Source organism: Protopterus annectens, chromosome 11.part0 (assembly GCF_019279795.1).
Source record: "Protopterus annectens isolate FY-2018-M chromosome 11.part0, PAN1.0, whole genome shotgun sequence".
Classification (NCBI taxonomy): domain Eukaryota; kingdom Metazoa; phylum Chordata; order Ceratodontiformes; family Protopteridae; genus Protopterus; species Protopterus annectens.
In genome coordinates, this window is record NC_056745.1 from 1118127973 (window position 1) to 1118148618 (window position 20646).

General features: G+C 40.7%; 1 protein-coding gene across 1 annotated transcript in view; it reads right to left on the reverse strand.

The window, feature by feature from the left end:
* CCDC77 (coiled-coil domain containing 77) overlaps positions 1-20646 on the reverse strand; it is a 743168-nt gene that overhangs the window by 108841 nt on the left and 613681 nt on the right. Inside the window, exon 6 of the mRNA XM_044088479.1 lies at positions 14190-14315. Coding sequence (XP_043944414.1) covers positions 14190-14315 — 126 coding nt within the window. The remainder of the gene's footprint in view (positions 1-14189; positions 14316-20646) is intronic.

Here is a 20646-nt window from a genome sequence, read left to right on the forward strand (position 1 = left end):
TGAATATAAAGTCTTACATAACTTTATGGTCTTGGAAGAAATGTGAGCCATTATCTGTAGCTTATTAACCTTTTCCTTGCTTCTTGACTGTGTGACGTCACGCTGGAAACATGAAAGTCTGTGGAGATATCTGTTAACTGGATAATCTCTTTTATGTTTTGAAGGAACACTGCTTTGATTTAATACTGGTCTGCTGAAGTTATGTGATGCTTTTTTGAAGTGTGCTGTGTCCGTTTTTTACATGAAGTAATGCTGTCTTAATGAAACTTGTCATGCCATAATTTTTAGCTTATTTTGTATAGAGTTTACAGCTTTATTTATGGAAAAAATACCAGTATGCTGCTGAAAAGTCTGTTATGAAACATTTGCTGTCACTCTAAACTGTTAATGAAACTTTGACGTTAAACTGGCTATTGCAGTAAAACCATACTTGAAAAAAATACTTACTACAGCTGTTTTGGTTGAAATTTTTTAGAACACGTAGTTGAATGAAATACGGAATGCTGCACTTTAATGAAAGCACTGTTATTTTATAGTCTGTAGAATACATGAAGTTGAATGAAACACTGCTATTCTGTAGATTTCTGTAGAACACACGTAGTGTAACTAAGTCTGGAAATGAACAATACCTTTACTGGAAGGGTGGTTTGCTCTTTGGAGTGCTGTTGTAGTACTTTTGCTGTATAAACAGTTACTGTGAACTTAAGAAAATATGCTGTACTAGAAACCGGATATGAAAGGGTTACAGCTGCTTGCTGGGTTGCGAGATGTATATACATATATTTTTTAGACAGCAGGTCACGTTGAGCGCCATTGTAAGAACTGAAAATACTGTACTGTACCATAATTAACTGGAAACACTGTATGCAATGAGACTAAAAAATGAAAGTCTTAATTACCCAAGTTCATGCTGAACAGGTGCCAGTCTTTCCTTTATGGACCAAGTCTTGTGCACTTTTCAGAATGAATTCTCCAAACACTGTAGTTCGTTTAATAAACTGTTATTAGATGTTCACAATATCCGAATACAGTCCTCATTAAGAGTACTGATAATTCTAGTTGCTGCACATCATATTCTGATTGTCCTGAACAACATAAACTGACAGTCTCTAAATGACCTCTTTTCTGTATGCAGGCTCGAGTGTTTGACATCTCTGAAGTAACAGGTCGAATGAACTTATTAACCTTAACTGAACTGCTACCCTGAACACAACATAATATATTGCTTCAGTCTAGTACTTTACTTACTTTTTCTAACCTTAGTCTCAGGCTTTGTCTTGTATGTGCAACATTCCATTAAAGAAAATTCTGTAGCCGACAAGATTATATCTTTCCCTTGAGCAAAGAACATTCTGTCTAAACACTTTATGCTTATCTTTTCATTTTAATAAACTGCCTTCCATGCTTGGCCAGCAAGGTTATTTTCCTTTCTGCTTAACTGTCTCTTATGCATAAATGAAACAATTTATTTTACCCTTTAGCCGGTCTAATGTCTAACAAATGAAAATCCCTAATCTAACAAGTATTTTATTTTAATCAGAATCAGATTACTGTAAGTCATGTCTTGCACCAAAACTGAAGTATCAACTCCTTTTTGTGAACAGCTGATGGATTTTTCTCAGCCAAGTGTCTACTCCTCACCTTTTGTGGTCGACTTTCTTTCAGGTTCTCTAAATTTCTTCTTTGCTGGGTTTCAGGGAATGCACTCACTAGTTGGTAACTGAAATTTACACAAAAAGACAAATTCAACAGCTTTCTTTTCTAATTTTCTGTTTTCACACTGGAGGGGGGGGGAATTAAGATGTTACTCAGTGTGGAGTCATCTTAGAAGTAAAAACAAGTCAAATTTAACCCTGCCTTCAGGCTATCATTATCAATAAAACAAATTAAGACACAAAGAAAAAAGACACAGAATATATGGGGAGCAATAACATTTTCATATCTCCAGTCTCACCACATTCTGAGGAATACTATCACAGCACAACTATTCCTAAACAAAAAAAAAAAAAATCACAAATCACCAACATTTGCATTCTAACTCACCTAATAAATTTTGGGCAGGTATATCATAACTTCTTAAACCTGATAAGCCATACCAACTAACCCTCATACAACCCTCCTAGATACTGCCTGCTCCTTCATCTCTCACTGAATTAATGGTACTACCTCACTTTTCAACCTTAGCTCTACCAGCAATGCCCCCATTACCACAAACACAAGTACCAACCATAACCTATATACTACTCAACCTGTTCCAGTCTCCAAAACGCACTACCTCTATAAATTAAATCCACCACACCAGCTCTTGGCTACCCACCTGCTGACCATCTCATGCTCACCGCAAATGCCATAGCTTAACATATAATGTTAAACACCTTTACTGAATTATCACTTAAGACATAGGCAAACATACATTTATATAAAAGAAAGCTAACCATATTAACATGTTCCCATTTAGAAACATTATAGATCACATTCAGTGTTTTGCATATTTAACATCACACCAACATTACATAAATTGCTCAATTCTTGCCTTCTCTTAAACCTCACTCCTCCTACAAAACATTATTCTGTATGTATTTTCCCACAATTTTCACTTTTTTTTCTATATAATGTACTACTATCCTTTTCTAAAGATCCCACTTCCATTTCTTTTAACTATGTTACAATATGCAATAATTCAAATACAGCTGGTTTGGACTTTGAGTTCTATTTTCTAGTAATTGCTTTTTTGGCAGCCACCAGAATTAAACTTCAGATCGCCTTGATATGTCTAAGCAATTCAGAAACTGCATCGCAGCTCAAAAAAAAAATAATAATTTCCTTAGTTACAATCATTTACTCACCCAATATTTTTGACAGAGTACTCTGCAGGGAACTTTTAAAGTCTACCAACTCATTGAACTCCCAAAACATTTGTTCCTAGCCAGTTACTTCTTTCTTCCTTCATCACACCTCCAACATTTGCCATCTACCTGAAGAAAAAAATCTTTTGAGTCTGCTTGGAATATAAACATAACTATGCAAACCTTCAAACAAAAATCCTGAATCTTTGACTTTTTTGCATATTTGGGAGCCATACATTTGTCCTCTTATTGCTTCTTTGTGAATTGCTTATCCAATATCTCTTCCCAATCTTTTCTAACCTCCACTGATTGATTCCTATACATATTGTGCAATATTTTATATGCCCTGCTATCCAATTTTAACAGCAACTTCTGTTCCAAATTCAACTAAAAGCTGTACCACAGCAGGTCTTTCACTTAGGATTCCCCCATCCCTTTCTCATTGCCTATACTTAGATATCAGTCCCTGATAGGGAAGGCAATCCCTAGCCTGCAGTCCTAAGGTCTTATTGGCCTCTTCCCTTCCTATTACCCTTCCCACTCTAGTTATCTGCTCCCAATACATTGGTTCCTTTGCCAGTTTTCTCCGGTAAATTTCTGCCCCTTCTTATCTGTTCTCTGTGCCCCTAAATGCAGATATCCCCATCAACAAAATCTCCTTTCTCCGTTCTCATGTTGGCTTAGTTCTTAGAATATTTTCCGTTACTTTATGAATTTAATTTTCTGTAAGGCTATTGTTTTTCTCCTCAAGGATCTGCATCCAAAATCGTACTCTCTCGTTATTTCTTGAATTTCCCCCTGCTTTACCACCATCCCTTCCCACTATAAATTATAGTTTTCTGATTATGTTATGTATACAAGTCTTAACTGTATAGCTCAAAAATATCCCTTCAAATCAGGAAATCCTAAACCACCTTGTTCTACTGGAAGGATCAATTTAACCCACATGATCTTTGCCCTCTTCCTCTCTCAGGTCAAATCCATCAACTCTTTATTAATTACTATCCACAACTTCTCCTCCTGATGATAAAAATATGCTGACCTGTATATAAAATGTAAAGAGCTAAAAGCATTTTCACTGCTTTTACCTTGCTATCCATATCCATAAAAAAGCTTCCAGTTTCTCAGTGTTTATATTCTCTTTGTTTAGTTTCTTCCCACATATCCTTAGTTGTCATAATAGAATCCTTTTTAATCCATACTCCTAAATACTTAGTGTACTCATAAATATGGGTATTGCTGAACCAATTCATGTGTTGATACATAATTTATGGCAACAGTCTTTGTTATATCCCCAAAAGACATGAAACTGTTTCAAAATGTTCATAACACTGAGATGTCCTTTTCTGGTTTTATCAGCACAAAATAACATTGTCTGAAAATAAAGCCCACTTTTGTTGATTACCATAGCAATCATATCCTTGAATTTCTGAGTCACTTATTTTCTTTGCCAATGGTTCTAAATACAACACAAACAAAGTACAGTTTTGTACCTACCATAAATGTAGATGTCCGATAGGTATGCATCTGCAGTCCTAACATATGGGTTGTCCTGCCTCAGGCAGCCCTTTGGTCGGCCGGACTCCAAAGTCTGGGTCTGGCCTCGGCTGATGTCGCACTTCACCCGACTTCATAGCTGCTGTTTATTGGGTATAAAGGCATCAGCCGACGCCATTTTCCTCAGTGTTTCTTGCCCCAGATGCCAGGTGCCCTCTAGGAAGGCTAAATTTGGATAAATGCAAATAATTCCAAACAGTAGAGAGCAAACAATATAAAAAAAAATATATATACATATATACAAACCAATACACCATAATAGATTCCCCCAGCTAGCTAAAAGAGGGGTAAATACCCTATGAATACCACAGAGGGGAAGGAGGGTGGGTAATCCTGACTGCAGATGCATACCTATCGGACATCTACATTTATGGTAGGTACAAAACTGTACTATGTCCTTCAAGGATGCATCTGCAGTCCTAACATATGGGTAGAATACCATAGCCAAACTGGGGGAGGAGGCACTAAGATAAAGATGGTGTAGTTAAGATCCCTTGCAAAACAGCAGTTGCAAAACCTGCTCGGGATCTAGAATATAAGGGAAGATTATAATGCTTGGCAAATGTATGCACGGAGCTCCAAGTAGCAGCTTCTAAAATGTCTTTTGTAGCCACTCCTCGTAGGAAAGCTGTAGTGGTGGCTGTAGCTCTTGTGGATGAGGTCTGATATTTTCAGGAGTTGTCTTTCCATGAAAAGAGTAGCAAAATCGAATGCAATTTCCTATCCATTTTGAGATTGTCTGTTTTGAAATTGCTTTTCCTTGCATTCCTGTTGCATATGCTACCAGAAGCTGGTCAGTTTTTCTGCTGGTCTTAGTTCTGTCCAGATAGTAGCGTAATTGTCTGTGCACATCCAAGGTATGTAGCAGTCTTTCCCCCCTGTTCTGTGGGTTGGGGAAGAATGTAGGTAAATGAATTGCTTGGTTCAATGATACTCTGGAGACCACTTTTGGCATAAAGGTAGGGTTAGTTCTCAGAGAGACTCTGTCCTGATGGAAGATAAGGAAGGGTTGTACTGCCATTAATGCCTGTAACTCAGATACCCTTCTTGCTGAAGTGATTGCTAGTAGGAAAGCAGTTTTCCAAGACAAGAACTGTAATTCTGCTGTTGCTGCTGGTTCAAAAGGGGGAAGTGTTAACTTTTCCAGCACAAAGTTGAGATCCCATGTAGGTAAAGGTGGTTTCCTTGGAGGTTTTACATTTTTGATTCCTCTCAAGAACTGCCTGAGTAGAGGATGAGAGAAGACAGGAGGATCCATGTTGTATTCTGCTGAAATTGCTGATGCATGAATGTTAATGGAGGAGTAAGACAGGCCATTGTGGAACAGTTCTGCTAAATATTCCAGGATGTGTGGTATGTTTGCCAATGAGACATTTTCTCCCTTTGCTGCACTCCAAATGAGGTATCTTTTCCACTTGGCTGAATAAGTCTTCCTTGTGGAAGGTCTGCGTGCCTCCAGGATAATGTCCTTAACCCTCTGGGATAAACCTGGGTTATTTTGTTTTATGCAATATTCCAAGCAGCTAGCTGCAGTGTTTACAAGTTTGGATGTAGGATCTTGTAGTTGTCCTGTGTTAGAAGTAAGGGACATAGAGGTAGAGGCCATGCGTGTGTCCGAGACATTCTTCTCAGTAGCGGTACCAATGTTGCCTCGGCCAGTCTGGAGCTATCAGGATTACCCTTGGCTGATCCTCTCTGATCTTCAGTAGAACTTTGTACATCAAGGGAAGAGGTGGAAATGCATATGCTGTCAGGTTTTCCAGCTGAAGGAAAGGGAGTCCACCCTCCAAGCAAGTGGGTGGTATGCTCTTGTGCAGAATTTCTTCAATTGGTGGTTGTGTGGGGAGACGAACAGGTCTATCTCTGGTAGTCCCCATTTCTTTGTTATGGCTTTGAAGATATCTGGATGCAGCATCCATTCGTGAGCATCCGTGGTAGTTCTGCTTAAGGGGTCTGCTAGAGAATTTTCTTTTCCTGGTACAAATCTGGCCTGAAGTTGAATGTTGAGATTCAGGGCCACATTCCACAGGTCCATTGCCATCCGGCATAGAGGATATGAATGTGTACCTCCCTGTTTGTTGATGTACCACATGACTGTGGTATTGTCGGTCCTTATCAGCAGATGACCCTGTTGAAGGAGTGGTCTGAATGCCTGGATCGCATGTTTCACTGCCAGCATCTCCTTTAGATTTATGTGTAGATTCAGCTGGTCTTGGGTCCATCATAGGCCTTGAATACACTTGTCCACCATGTGTGCCCCCCCCATCCTAGGTCTGAGGCGTCCGTGGTGATGGTCTGGCTTGGATGAAGTTTGTGGAAAGGCAAGCCTCTGTTCCACTGACAGGCCTGAGCCCACCACAGGAATTCTTGCTTCAGGCATGGAATTATTGGAATCTGGGCTTCTAGACTGTGCTTGTGTTGAGACCATACATTCCTTAGGTACCATTGTAGCTTTCTCATATGCAGCCTGGCATGTGGAACCAATATTATGCATGATGCCATGTAGCCCAGGGCTTGCAGGACTTTCCTTGCAGTAAGCCGAGTTTGTGTTGTTAATGTCATGAAGTAGGCTGGTAGTTGCTTTTGTTTTTCTTCTGTGAGAAAAGCCATCTGAGTTGATGTATCCAGTTCTGCACCCAAGAATGTTATCCTTTGGGATGGTACTAGTCTTGACTTTTGCATGTTGATTGTGTATCCCAAGGCTTGCAACAGTTGTATGACATTTTCCAAATCTTTTGTTAATTTTGCCTTGTTGTCCGCTTGTATTAGGCAGTCGTCCAGGTATGGGTAAATGTGAATTCCCTGAAGCCTGCAATGAGCAATTACTGATGCCAGGCATTCCGTGAATACTCTGGGTGCAGTAGATAAGCCAAAAGGCAATGCTGAGAATTGATAATGCTCTGATCCTGCAAGAAATCTGAGGTGTCTTCTGCAATCTGGTCGTATAGGGACGTGCAGGTATGCCTCCTTGAGATCTAGAGTCACCAGCCAAGACTCCTTGCCCAGCATGGGAAGAAGCTGCTGGAGGGTCAGCATTTTGAATTTTGGAACAATGAGGTATGTGTTCAGTGCGGACAAGTCTAGAATAGGTCTCCATTGATTTTCTTTTCTTGGTACAAGGAAAAGCCTGGAGTAAAATCCTTGGCCTTGTTCCATAGGTGGTACCTCTTCTATAGCTCTCATCCTTAGTAAGTTGTTGACTTGTCTTAGAGCGTCTGTTTTTTGGCTTGGTGGTAGGTTTGGCATTTCTCTCTTTTTTGGTAGAGTGTGGAAGTGAAACCTGTAGCCCTTGTCTATTGTTTGTAAAGTCCATTTGTCTCCTGTAATGTAATGCCAGTTGTCGGAAAATAAGGCTAGCTTTCCGCCCAAGGGTGCTTCCAGTTGTTCCCTGGTAGGCGGAACTAGAGCCAAGTCATTGTGTCTGCCCTGTGGAAGTGGTTGTAGTTGAATCTGTGGCAGTATTTCTCTGGTTGGTAGGTTGCCACTGACGTCCCCTGTAGGCACCCCTAGATTGACCTCTGCCTCTGGGGCTTCTATTTCTGCCTCTCTGCGGTCTGGAGTTGTCTGGAAAGGACCAATTCTTCGAAGGCCAATTTCGGCTAAACCTCGGAGGTTGGACCTGTAAGAAATCCTTGACTGTTTGGACAGATTTTGCTTTTTCTTCCACCTTCTTTAGAACCTCCTGTGCAGGGGAGCCAAACAAACTTTGTTTCTCCATGGGAGCATCTAGGAGTTTTGACTTAACATGGTCTGGTAAGGATTGTTCTTTTAACCAGGCATGCCTTCGAATCACTGTTCCAGTCATAGCTGATCTAAAGGAAGCCTCCAGTGCATCATAGCCACATTTTAAGAAATGGTTACTGACCTGCTGAGAGTTATGTACCAAATCCTGAAGGGACTTGCGGTCTAAAGGTTCAGGAGAAGACAGTTTTTTGTTTATCTGGTCTAACAAAAATTCCTGGTACTGAATCATGTGAAATTGACAGTTCAAGGCCCTGGCCGAAAGAGTAGCAGAAGTATAAACCTTTTTTCCCCATCTCTCTAATGCTCTAGATTCCCTTTCAGAGGGAAGAGGGTTTTTGGCAGAGGCAGCTGCCACACCTTTAGGGCCCTGTGAAATGGTTTCAGGGTCTGCAACAGGAGCCTTATACAAATGGTAATGTGTGTCCAGGACCCTGTAATATCTGTCTGGCTTGGCAGGGGCTGGAGGAAGAGAATCAGGGGCAGTACAGGCATCATTATATGCATCATCAACAACTGTTAGTACTGGCGGAATGGCTAAAGGCCTATGTTGTGTAAGTGTAAAAAGGTCCTTAGCCTTTTCCTTGAATCTGAAAAATCCTGGCCCTGCCATTGGAAGTGTTCCCTCATAGCATGCAAGGTTTCCCCAAAGGAAAATTCTTCAGGAGGAGAAGCAGAAGGAATGGAGTCTTCTGCATCAGAATCCTCATAAGGAGAATATGGGCCTTCGTGAGGGTCTGAAAATGTCTGAGTCATCCGAAAAATAATCTGTAGAGACAGGCTCCGGGGGTTCAGTCCTAGGCCTCTTGTCTGGAGGGGGCTGAGAGGCCCTGTCTGGGTGAGGTTGGGATCCCCTGATCAAAGAAATGAGATACTCAGCCAGGCTGAGCATTTGTGAACTAGAGGTAGGCCTATGTGAAGGAGTTTTAGCAGGTAAGGCCTTAGAAGATTTAGCTGCTTTAGCCCTGGCAAAAGCCTTGATAGACATAGAAGCAGGGGGTCTAGCAGCCCCACGTGCAAGGGTAGATATGTCTAAAGGAATAGTGTCTGACAAATCCTGGGTGCCTTCTTCTGTAGCAGTAAATTCAGTAGCGGATTCAGCCATGCTCTGTGAGGCCTCGGCTATCGGAGGCATGCTTTCGGCCGAAGGAAGAACCGGGGGCTCGGTTTCAGCCGAAACAGAGACACTCGCGGTTGGCCTAACCGTGGTTTCAGCCGAAACCGCGGGCCGCGAGTGTCGGTCCTTTTCCTTGCGCTTTTTAGCTAATTGAGTAGTCGGAGTCTCCGACGGCATTTTGTATGCAAAAGCGGGACCAAAAAACTCCTCTGCAAACTCCGACCGACGTCTAAGTGTCCGTCGGTTGAAGGAAGCACAGGCTAGACAAGCTGATACGTCGTGGTCTGGGCCTAAGCAAGGAAGGCAGTAAGAGTGGAAATCCTTATGAGGTATTTGTTTCCCACAAGTTAAACAATTATTTACTTTGTCTGACATCGGCTGAGGCAAGAAAGAGTCCCCAACGGGGTACTTAGCTTTTTAGAAGTCTTCGGTAGTAGAAATCTCTGGATCTGACCGACCGGCACTTGCGAACAGCTTCTGCTTCGGGCACCGCGCGGCAAGAAAGACAAAGGAAAATGGTGTCAGCTGATGCCTTTATACCCAATAAACAGCAGCTATGACGTCGGGTGAAGTGCGACATCAGCCGAGGCCAGACCCAGACTTTGGAATCCGGCCGACCGAAGGGCTGCCTGAGGCAGGACAACCCATATGTTAGGACTGCAGATGCATCCTTGAAGGACATCAAAGTGGAAAGAGGACACTCCCGCCTGGTTCCTATGTTCTCCCCTACATCTGTTATTATCAATAGCTTAATACATAGCTCTCATTTCCTTAACTGCTAGAAACAACCCTATAACTTGCTCCATCACAAAGGCTGTTTTGTCTCATTGCTAAGATCTTGGAAAAAGCATCCATACTCATCTTCTCCAGTTTCTTCTATTTGGCAAAGTAATCTTTTCATCCCAACATAGCTTCTGTCCCTCATACAGTACCAACACTGCAACATAATTCATAAACACTATCCACCCCCACTGTCTACAAAGACTAATCCAAAGCATTTTCACTATCTCTCACCACAGACTACTCCAAAAACTCTCTAACTTAGGCCTTTCATCTTCCTCTCTCATGATTTATCTCTTATATCTCAAATAGGTCACAAAGTGCCAAATGGCAACAAGCAAATTCACCTCATTCCCTGTTCAAGTGGAAGCCCCACAATGCTCAAATCTAGATCCACTTTTACATCATTCTTCAATAAAAACCTGCCTTGACCCACTTGTGACTCCTCCATAATTCAATACATAGATAACTGTACCATTAATTCCACTACCAAGTTAGTGCAACAACTACAAATTACCCTGCTAAATTATTCAGATCAGCTGAAACTTGTCCCAAAGACTTCAATGCAATCCTTGCTATCTGATCCCCAACGCAAACTAAACAACCAAAACTGACTTCTGCATAACATCCTCAGATGGTATTGTAATATAAACCATCTCACACAACAGACTTGTCCAAACTGCAGTTGATGAAAAATTAAAATCTGATCTTCACATTCAACAAATGACTTAAACATCAGAAACTGGTCACTGACTGCACCAGGAGACACATAGCATCTACCCTTCTTTTATCCACTTTTTCTTACATAGTCCCTATTTTCACCAGTTCCAAACTAGCTAAACACGGGCATACCTACAATAAAATTTCTAACTTGCCAGAAAATTATCCCACCAGTGCACATCACTATATTGCATTCTAGCTTCCGACGTAATATAATACTCTCCCCTCCTCATATATGCTGAGCCTCAAAGAAATTTTTTCCATTAGTCACCCCTACCAGCAACTCTCATGGTAATGCACTCACTCCTACTATATCTCAAAACATTGAATTGCCTCCCATCTCCCAGCATGAAATCAATAATCCTCATCACTTTAAAACCTTATTGAATATCATCGCCTTAAGAATTAGAGCTGTCAATGCTCATCTATCCCTGGACAGCCATCCTTATTTTCTTTACTCTAGCTTCCATATGTCTTCTGCTTACCTATCCTCCTTAATCTTTCCTTCCTCCTTTCAACACTCTCTATTGTACCACCGCTTCAAAACTCCACATTTTTCCCACCTTCACATGACTGCAAATCATACACTATTGCAGCAAACGACTATTCCATTTATACTCGCATTATTCACTCCACATGTATGTATTGCAAATAATACTATTTTTCAAAAATATGGTAGTTTTTTATCTTTGTACATAATCTTCACCAAGCTATTTTCACATATAAATGTCTACCAAGTTGTTTTATTTGTTCACCATCCTTAACTATTTTGCACCTAAATGTGCTTGTTAATGATTATACATATGTTGAATCTTTTCTCCATCAGCCTCCACTGAAAAGTGGCTTTCAGCCCAGTTGGACTTCCCCTGTAAACAAACTCAAATAAATAAATAAATAAAACAAACAGTGCAACACGCAGCACATTTTGGGACTACATTTCAGGGGGAGGCTAACTGCTTTGGAATGTTAACAGAAATGGGGGCAATCCAGCAGATCAACTGTCCCCAACACTAAGAAATACAGTGGTAGTCATCTAAAATGAACAGATGCACAACAGAAACAGAAAAAAGCATGCTGGCATGTATGTGAACACCACGCAATGCTGTCATATGTACAATTTGGACTTGGGACCTACTCTGCCCATGCAGCAGGGGACCTGGACACTACAATCCTCAGTTTTATTTTAAATAAGTAAAAACAAGAGAATCAGAACCTTTTATGTAGCAAATAAAAACTGGCAGCCAACCATAGACAGATGGCCTATATACAAAAGTCAGTTAAGAGTTGTCCCTAGAGAAAGGCAGTTATAAAGTACCTTGTAGAGTCACATCAAACATTTGAAATGAGACTATGAAAGGGCAGTTACTTGTTTTGAAGATTTACTACTATAGTAAATATTTAATTTCAAGATGCTCTTGCAACAGGTTGTACCAAAGCCAGGAAGAAGTGGATAATATCAGCAGCCCTCAATGATAGGGAATGAGAAGATCTTGATGGACTATCTAATGAAATCCTGAAAAAGCAGCTTTGCTAAACATAGCATTCATTCTAGAGTTAGCAGCCATGTTGCAGTGTTTTGTGAAACTGTTAAACAGATGACCAGGCGATTACAGCACAAGAAACATTTCTGAAGGCAGCTCACGTCAACACTACCCTAGCAGAATATTGTTGTTTGTCTTTCGGCTTTTTCCCGGTAAGGGGTCACCACAGCGGAACTCCGGTCCGCTAATGATTGGCAGTAGATTTTTATGAAATGCCGAGGTGCCAGCTTGATGCCTAACCTGCAACGAAGGCACGCCCATTTACACACGCATGTCTTTCTAACGCTACCCAACCACGGGGAGGACATGCAGACTCCACACAGATCTTAGGAAAAGCTTTCTCCAGGCAACACATGTACTATTACAGTGAAACAGAGTAAAAATTAACATCACACTGAAAACCACTGCTTAGTAATCATTTCCTAATACTCCTTTTAGAAGGAAACAAGAATTGGAAGTCTCTTCCAAAAGACTTTGTCCTCACTATGAAAAATATGAGATGCCACCTATTAATATCCAAATGTGAAGAAGCTCCACTACATTATAGGACCTCTCCAGATGACGGAGGAAAAATAGAAAGACTCAGTCAACCTTGCAAGAAAGAACACTTAAGGAATAAACCCTGGATTGGATGTCAAGGAAACTATATTTGTAAAAGACAGTGTATGGTACATTATTGATGGGTATGATGCACAAGACCATAGAATACTGTAAATAATAACTTACTGTAACTAACTTACTCTAAGCAATAACTGTATCAAAAAGACTCATTCAAAACTAGGGGTCCTTTACCCTAACAAGAAATTCCTTACCTCTGAAACCAAGATTACTCTCTCTCTCTCTTACCTACCTTCTACCCAGTCTAATGTAGAATTCTCAAATTCTCACAAATCTTAACTCAGCACTCCTGACCAAACTTGAATCTACCTACAACAAGGTAGCTAGTTTGCTGCCCAAGCCCAATCACATCACTGTCTCTCTCTAAAACACCTAAACTGGCTTGAATTACCCCACCACCTTCTTTTCTCTCAGCTCCAGATAATCCATTCTATCATATACCAGCCTTCCTACTGACCAGCACTATCCCCTCTCATCTCCCATTATTCTCCCTCCAGACCTCTCCGAAGCTCTAACCAAGACCTACTACAAATCTACACACCCTAGTCTAAATTTGGACGCAACATGTACAGCTATCATCCCACTATTTCCTAGAATAGGCTCCCGCTAGAAATCAGGACTCTTATACATCCTAAACAATTTAAGACAGCCACCAAAGAACACTTTAAAAGTCACTGGTCTTGCCACTGCACTCTCCCCCTCCTTAAACATCCCCTACTTCTCATACCTTAATATACTTTCTGCCCTTAACTCACTCTTCTCACTCTAATCTTCCTAGACTACTCTTTCTACTGTCTTCTAAAATCTATTAAGCAAATTGCCTCAGAGAAACATTCTATTGTAATTGTCTTGCCTTCATGCAACTACATTATGATAAAACTGGGTTTTTGTAACCACTTACCCCAAAAACTGTACTCATCTTAATGACGTATTTCTTTTTATACATATTGAAATATTTATGCTATACTCCTGATTACTGACACTGTATAACATTGCATTGCTACTTAATGCCTTGTAATAATCCTGTAACATTGCTGTTTAATGCTAATTTATAATGAAAATTGCATAATATGTTGGAGCTTTTCTCCCCGGGCCTCCACTGAAAAGGGGCTCTTCAGCTCAGTAGGACAATCTCGGTTAACAAATGTAAAATAAATAAATAAATACATAAGTAAATACTACACCAAATTTCTTTAACTTGAAACACGCAAATCCACTCCCTAAAACTTAAGATGTAGACCTTTCCCTTGTTTGCTTTACAGGATGTACCTTAAAGAGTTCACGACCCACATCTCCTTCCTCACGTAACCGTGCCAACTCATCCTCTAGGGCAACGCACTGCTCTCGGTACATATCTGCCATACGATGTGCCTGTTTCAGCTGGTCTTCCAGTGACTGCCATACAGGAAAAAACACAAAAATTGGAGTTAATATTCTTGCTCAAAAAAATAAATAAATAAAGAACAGCCTCCTTTTTACTAAAGTTCCAACACCTAGCTGTTCCAACACCTAGCTCCATCTATAACATAAACATTTCTGAATGAACTACCTCCTCAGGAAGGCTGCTACATGCATCCACACTTTTTAATTTTTTATGGAAAAAAATCCTCATACTGCCACTGAGCTATATACCCTTTAACTTCAAACAGATTCCTTTACTTCTTATAAATATTATCTTTTTCTGGGCTCCCTATCAAAACTGTGAGACCCACAGCTGTGATCTCCACAACTTCAAAACAAAACATAATGATGCATAAGAAATACAGTATGCTTAAACCTCACTTTAATGAAAACAAACCATCATTGTAATGGAGGGGGGGGTAACCCCCCCTTCTACACCAACATAGGGGCTGCATTTCCACATACCTGCATACTTATGTATACTAGCTCTAAAACAACAGTACCTTGGAGTACATGGAATATTCTCAGGTCCCACAGTTTCATAACAAAAACTCTTTCTGTGTAAGAAATACAGTATACTCAAAACTCACTGTGCTACCATCAAACCATTACTGTAGGAGTACTGTGACCCCTTGCACCACTAGCATTCCCACATACCCGATACTTATACCCTACTTAGTGTACTTACAAGTGCACTAAAAGAAATCAACGTACAGAGGAAAACGTTGAGGTACTACAGCTTTAGACATTTCTGCACTTTCAGTTCCACTATTCTGTGGGTAGCATTTAGTTGTTAGAATAAAAAAGACATTGGATTTTGATTTTGCTAACTAGCAAGACATGAAAGTTTCGGACATGACTACAGTGCCTACTTTCTCCACAAAGTACACACACAGTTCCTTTAACTCTGTTTATATGGATTCGCATTCAGACTGCATTGTTTTCACTGTCCTTTTCTAAACTTTCACTGCCCTTACGACTCAGAGATGGGATCTCCAGGGCGGCACATGGGCCCCAGATGGAACTCAACTTTTTGTACATCGGGAGAGTAGGTTTATATTTTTTACAACAGCCTCTGTTCTTACCCACCCAAGTATCACATCAGGCTTCTCTCCAGCTTTCTTAGTGGCTACTTGGATGAAATGGTTAGTGTTTTTTTTAAACAAGAAACATCTTCATTAAATCATCACTTATGACATAGGCAATCATACATTAACAAAAATGAAAACAAACCATATTGACAATTTTATTTGCAAATATTATACATCACAAACCACAATGACAATTTTATTTGCAAACATTATACATCACTTATAATCTATTCAGTCACTGTCAGTCAAACATTACAGAGCTCATTCAAATCCTGCTTTGTTTAAACCTCATTCCTCCTCTGCATGTACTGTTCCCACAATTTCCATTTTTTTCTATTTAACTTTCTGCTACCCTTTTCTAAAGTTCCCAGTTCCAGTTGTTTTACCTCTGTTACTATACTCACTGCTTCAGGCAAAGGTAGTTTAGACTTTGATTTCCATTTTCTAGTAATTGCTTTTTTGGCAGCTACCATAAGTAGACTCAGTAAGGCCTTACTATGTCTAGGCAGTTCTGATTGTGTATAATTTCCTTAGTTACACCAAATTTGCTCATCCAGTATGTCTGACAGAGCAGTGTACAGGGAAACTTTAAAGTCTGCCAACTCATTTCACTCCTAGAAAATATGTTCCCAATTACCTCTTTCATCCCCATCACACCTGTAATAATTGTTATAGACCCGTGGAAAATTCTTTAGAGTCTACTTGGGGTATAAAAAATACCTATATAAATACTTCCAAGCAAAGATCCTAAATCTTCTAGACTTTGTTGCATATTTGGGAGACACATATATCCCCCCATTATTTCTTTGTGAAATGCTTATCCACTCTCTCTTCCCAATCCTTTCTAACCTCCTCTAATTGATTCGTATAGTTATTATGCAATATTTTATATAACGTACTGACTCCTCCTTTTTTAAAAGCATCTTCTGTTCTAGATTCGACTACAAAGTGCATCAGTGCTGGTCTTTCGTTTAGGATGCCCCTGTTTCTTTCTCTTTGCCTATACTCTGATATCATTTCTTGATAGAGAAGGCAAATTTTTGTCTGCAGTCCAACTAAATTCTTGTCCTCTTCCCATTCTATTACCTTTTCCTTTCTAATTACTTGCTCCTAACTTCCTAGGTTATTTTGCCAGATTTCTCCAATAAATTCCATCTCCTTCTTGCCTATTATCTGTTTCCCTAATTGCAGTCACTCCTATCATCAGAATCTCCTTCCTACATTCTCATGTTGGCTTAGTTCTTAGAATACTTTCTGCTACCTTATGGCTATAATATTCTGTATGGTTACTGTTATTCAGATCCGAAGACCCTCCACTGTACAATGTATGCATCCTCCAATGATCTGGTGCCTTCAAGAGTCCCCTCATCTTTTTTAGGAGAGACACCAGTGTTCCAGATCCCCCTCTGTCGCCTCATCCTCTTGTTCTTCCAGAAGCCTGACAGAAGCTGTCATGGGTTGAACGATGAGGAGGTTTCTCTCAGCACAGATCCAGATGGGGGTTCTTTCAGCTCTTACTAGCTCTACAGCCCCTATTACGACTCCTTCTCTAATATGACCCATGGCTTTGGAGCCATTGGATCCAAGTTTACTGGGACTGTCTGTTTCGACTCCAAAGATCATTGCATCATCGACTACGATTATCTCTTTGAGTGCACCAGCTCTGAGCATGTTGGAGCTGGATGACTCTTGCAGCTGGGGTGTACCTCTTGGAATCCAGGCGTTGGAGTATACTCCAAAGTTGTTTGAGCCATTTCTACCCTACGGAGCTTCTGCACTGGACAGCTCAGCTCTGACCTCTGCCTCGGGTCAGAGGAAGCAGACGGATCAAAAGCAGGGCTTCTGGGCTTTGTCAGCCTCTTTCTCCCCAGAGAGCTCTGCATTTCAGGTGGAGGAGACCGTCCTCTCTGTCTCTGCAAGGAGAATGGTCCCACCCTCCCATCACCCTCAGATATTCCCTCTACATCCCATGTGTCTCTGTCCTCCTCAGGGACACAGGGACAGCCAACCCAAAGTCTCCAGGCTATCCAGCAGGGTATTTCCATTTTTTCCGATACTTCTCTAAAGCATCCCAGATCAGAAGTCCCTATGAAGAGAAAGTGCAAGAGGAGGCACTTGGATTCCCCTCACGAGTCAGTCATTGAAGATACAGATTTTGATGAGGGGGGCAAGTCCCCAAGATCTCCACCTGACGACATCAGATTTGGAGACATCCTACAGATCCTTAAGCAGAGAGGTGGTTGGTCTGCCAATAACCCTTCCCAAGAGGAATCAGTATTCCTGGAGGCCATTGGGTCTGGCCCATCTAGAAGGAACCAGACACAGTTGAACAGATCCTCAAAAGACAAGATCAGATTTTGGCACTACCTAAAGGAAGGAAGTTTTGGAGCAAAGGAGTACTGGTAGATGCTATGGTCACAGCAGCAGCCATGAAGAAGGAACTTGTGGAGCAAAGTTCTACTGTTCATCCCCCAACAGTGAGTCAAGGGCAGTGGACATATTTGGGAAGCATGTTTATGCTTCAGCTACATTTGCAGTCAGATGGCTGAATTATTTGGTGCACTTCACTAGACTGCAGAGAGATTTGACTAAGGAACTCACCAAATCTCTCACCAGGACCAGTAGTAATGAAGCTAAGAATTATGTGGCCTCACAACTAGCTACCGTACAGTCCATTACAAATTTGCCCATGAGGTTCATTTCACATGCGGTTAAAGGTAACTCAAGGGCGGCGGGTTCAAGCATTTCCATTAGGAGGCATGCCTGGATGCACTTGTGTGACTTTGAAGAGCCATTCAACTCCTCTTCAGTCAATGTATCCTTTGATGGAAGTTCTTTGTTTTGCCCTAAAGTAAAAGACACACTCTCCAGGTGCAAGTAAGATGGAAAAACCCTCTCTGCAGTATGAGTATGTTTTTTGACCCCTCAAAGGACCTTCTCCAGGAATCAAAGAGAAGGTCGAAAGATGTGGTTTAAGAAATCCCCGGGTCATTTCTAAGGTCTCCATGGAGATAGTTCCCCTGGGGCACAGGGGAGAACTGGAATGGAAGACGCTGCCCATGCAGTACAGGAGAACCACAGAATGAAGGGTCTACAGATTCTTCCACTGACAGACCCTACAAGCCCTTCTGAAATGATTGTCCACCTCTGGAGGCAGTCAGGGGTCATTTTTTCCTGCACCAGTGAGCCTAGCTAGACCTTACAAAAGACATGTGGGTGCAAAGGATTATTTCCAGAGGTTATATAGTTCTCTTTTCCTTACCACCCCCACCTGTATACAAAATTCCCAATGTTCCACACAGTCAGAAGAAAGCAGCAGCAGACGAAATAGACAAGCTGCTAGAAAAAAAGAGTCATCCAACAGGTGCCACCAGACTACAAAGAATCCAGAACTTACTCAAGATTCTTTTTAGTGCCAAAACAGGGGACTGGAGACCAATTTTGGATCTCAGTAATCTGAGCAAGGCAGTTTGGCACACCAAGTTCCAGATGGTTTGATCTACATATATCCCAAACAATAAAGAAAGTTCATAAAAAACTGGGTATCTTATACAGGAACAAAAAAATCCTAACTGATACTTCTAGGATTGCTATTTCTAGAACCCATCTCCTGTCAGCCTTGCTGTATGCCTCCCCTATTCTTGTTAATCTAAAAAGACAGATCTAAGGAAACTTGATATATGCTATAACAATATAGCTAAATTTGCTACTGGCTGTCCATACCATAAGCACCACTATTACTCCTTAAAAAAACTATCTCGGCTAGAACTACCACAGCTACTATCATACAATCAACTAATCATGGCACACAAACTATTATGAAGCAACCCAACGCTCTGCACGTATGGAAAATGCACAGCCAGACCATTCACAATACAAACACCAGTGGCCAGCATAGCGTACACCAAGCACTTTAGAAAATAATTAAAGCATGAATACTTTATTCAGACCGGTTTCGGCTAACCAGCCTTCTTCAGTGAAAAAGCTTTTTTCTAAAGTGCTTGGTGTACTCTATGCTGGCCACTGGTGTTTGTATCACAAACTATTATATCAGGCTGAAAAAATTCCAGCTCTGTTAAACATATTAAAACCTTATGTTACCAACTGTCATCTTAGATCTAAAAATAAATCACTACTACAAGTGAGCAAATCACCCTATACTGCTGGTGAGGCTTTATATTCTCACAATGTTACAAAAGTTTGGAATTCTCTTCCTCTTACTATTAGAACTACTACCAATGCTCATGGTAACCTTAATGACTCATGGCTTTGTACATGTACTAGTCCAGGCTAAGTAGCTGTGGAATTGCTTGCTCTTACTATTCTAGCTCTTTCCAACTAATTGCTATATTCAAACTTTCTTAGTTTGTTATATTTAACTGAATTGTTACTTGAAAAAAACTGTACTTACTATATCTCTCAATTTGTACAGCATAGCTCTTAATTTGTCTTTTGATTTATGTATTGTCTGAAAAATGTTATTGATTATGCTGTAAAATTACTGTAATAGTGTGTATTTGTACTTTTAAGATGCATGTGCAGCATTTCCCCCCAGGCCTCCGTTGAAAATGGAATTTACACCCAGTCAGACTTTCCTGGTTACCAAATGTAAGTAAATAAATAAATAAAATGGTCATGGTTCAGTCCATTTTGCCTTTATTGCACAAGGACGACTGGATGTGCTCAACAGATCTTCAGGATCTATACTATCACATAAAAATGAGCACATGATCCAGGAGATTCCTACACTTCCAGCTGGGAGCCAGTCATTAACAGTTCAGAGCTCTGCTGTTTGACCTCACCATAGCCTCCAGGGTGTTCACCAAATGCATGGCAGAAGTAGCAGCTCACTTCAGATTGCAGGGATCTGAGTGTTTCCATACCTGGACGACTGGTTTATAACTGCTCCAACTAGGCATCTACTGATAAAAGCCCAAGATCAGGCTCTACACTTGCTCCTTACTGGGGATTACAATAAATTACAACAAATCTCAGAACTATCTCAGGTTTTGGTATTCATAGGGGCAATCATCAACACAGTATCCGTGTCAGCCTCTCTTTTCTTCCCAAGAGTGCAGACTATCAGATTCCAGGTCAGAAAGATAATTCAAAATTCCTCATTTTCAGCCTTAGATCAATGTTTGCAGCAGTAGTTCTAGTCCTACTGGCAAGATTTCATATGAGAATTCTACAATGAATGTTAGCAGCTCAAGGTTACATTCTTCATCAGCATA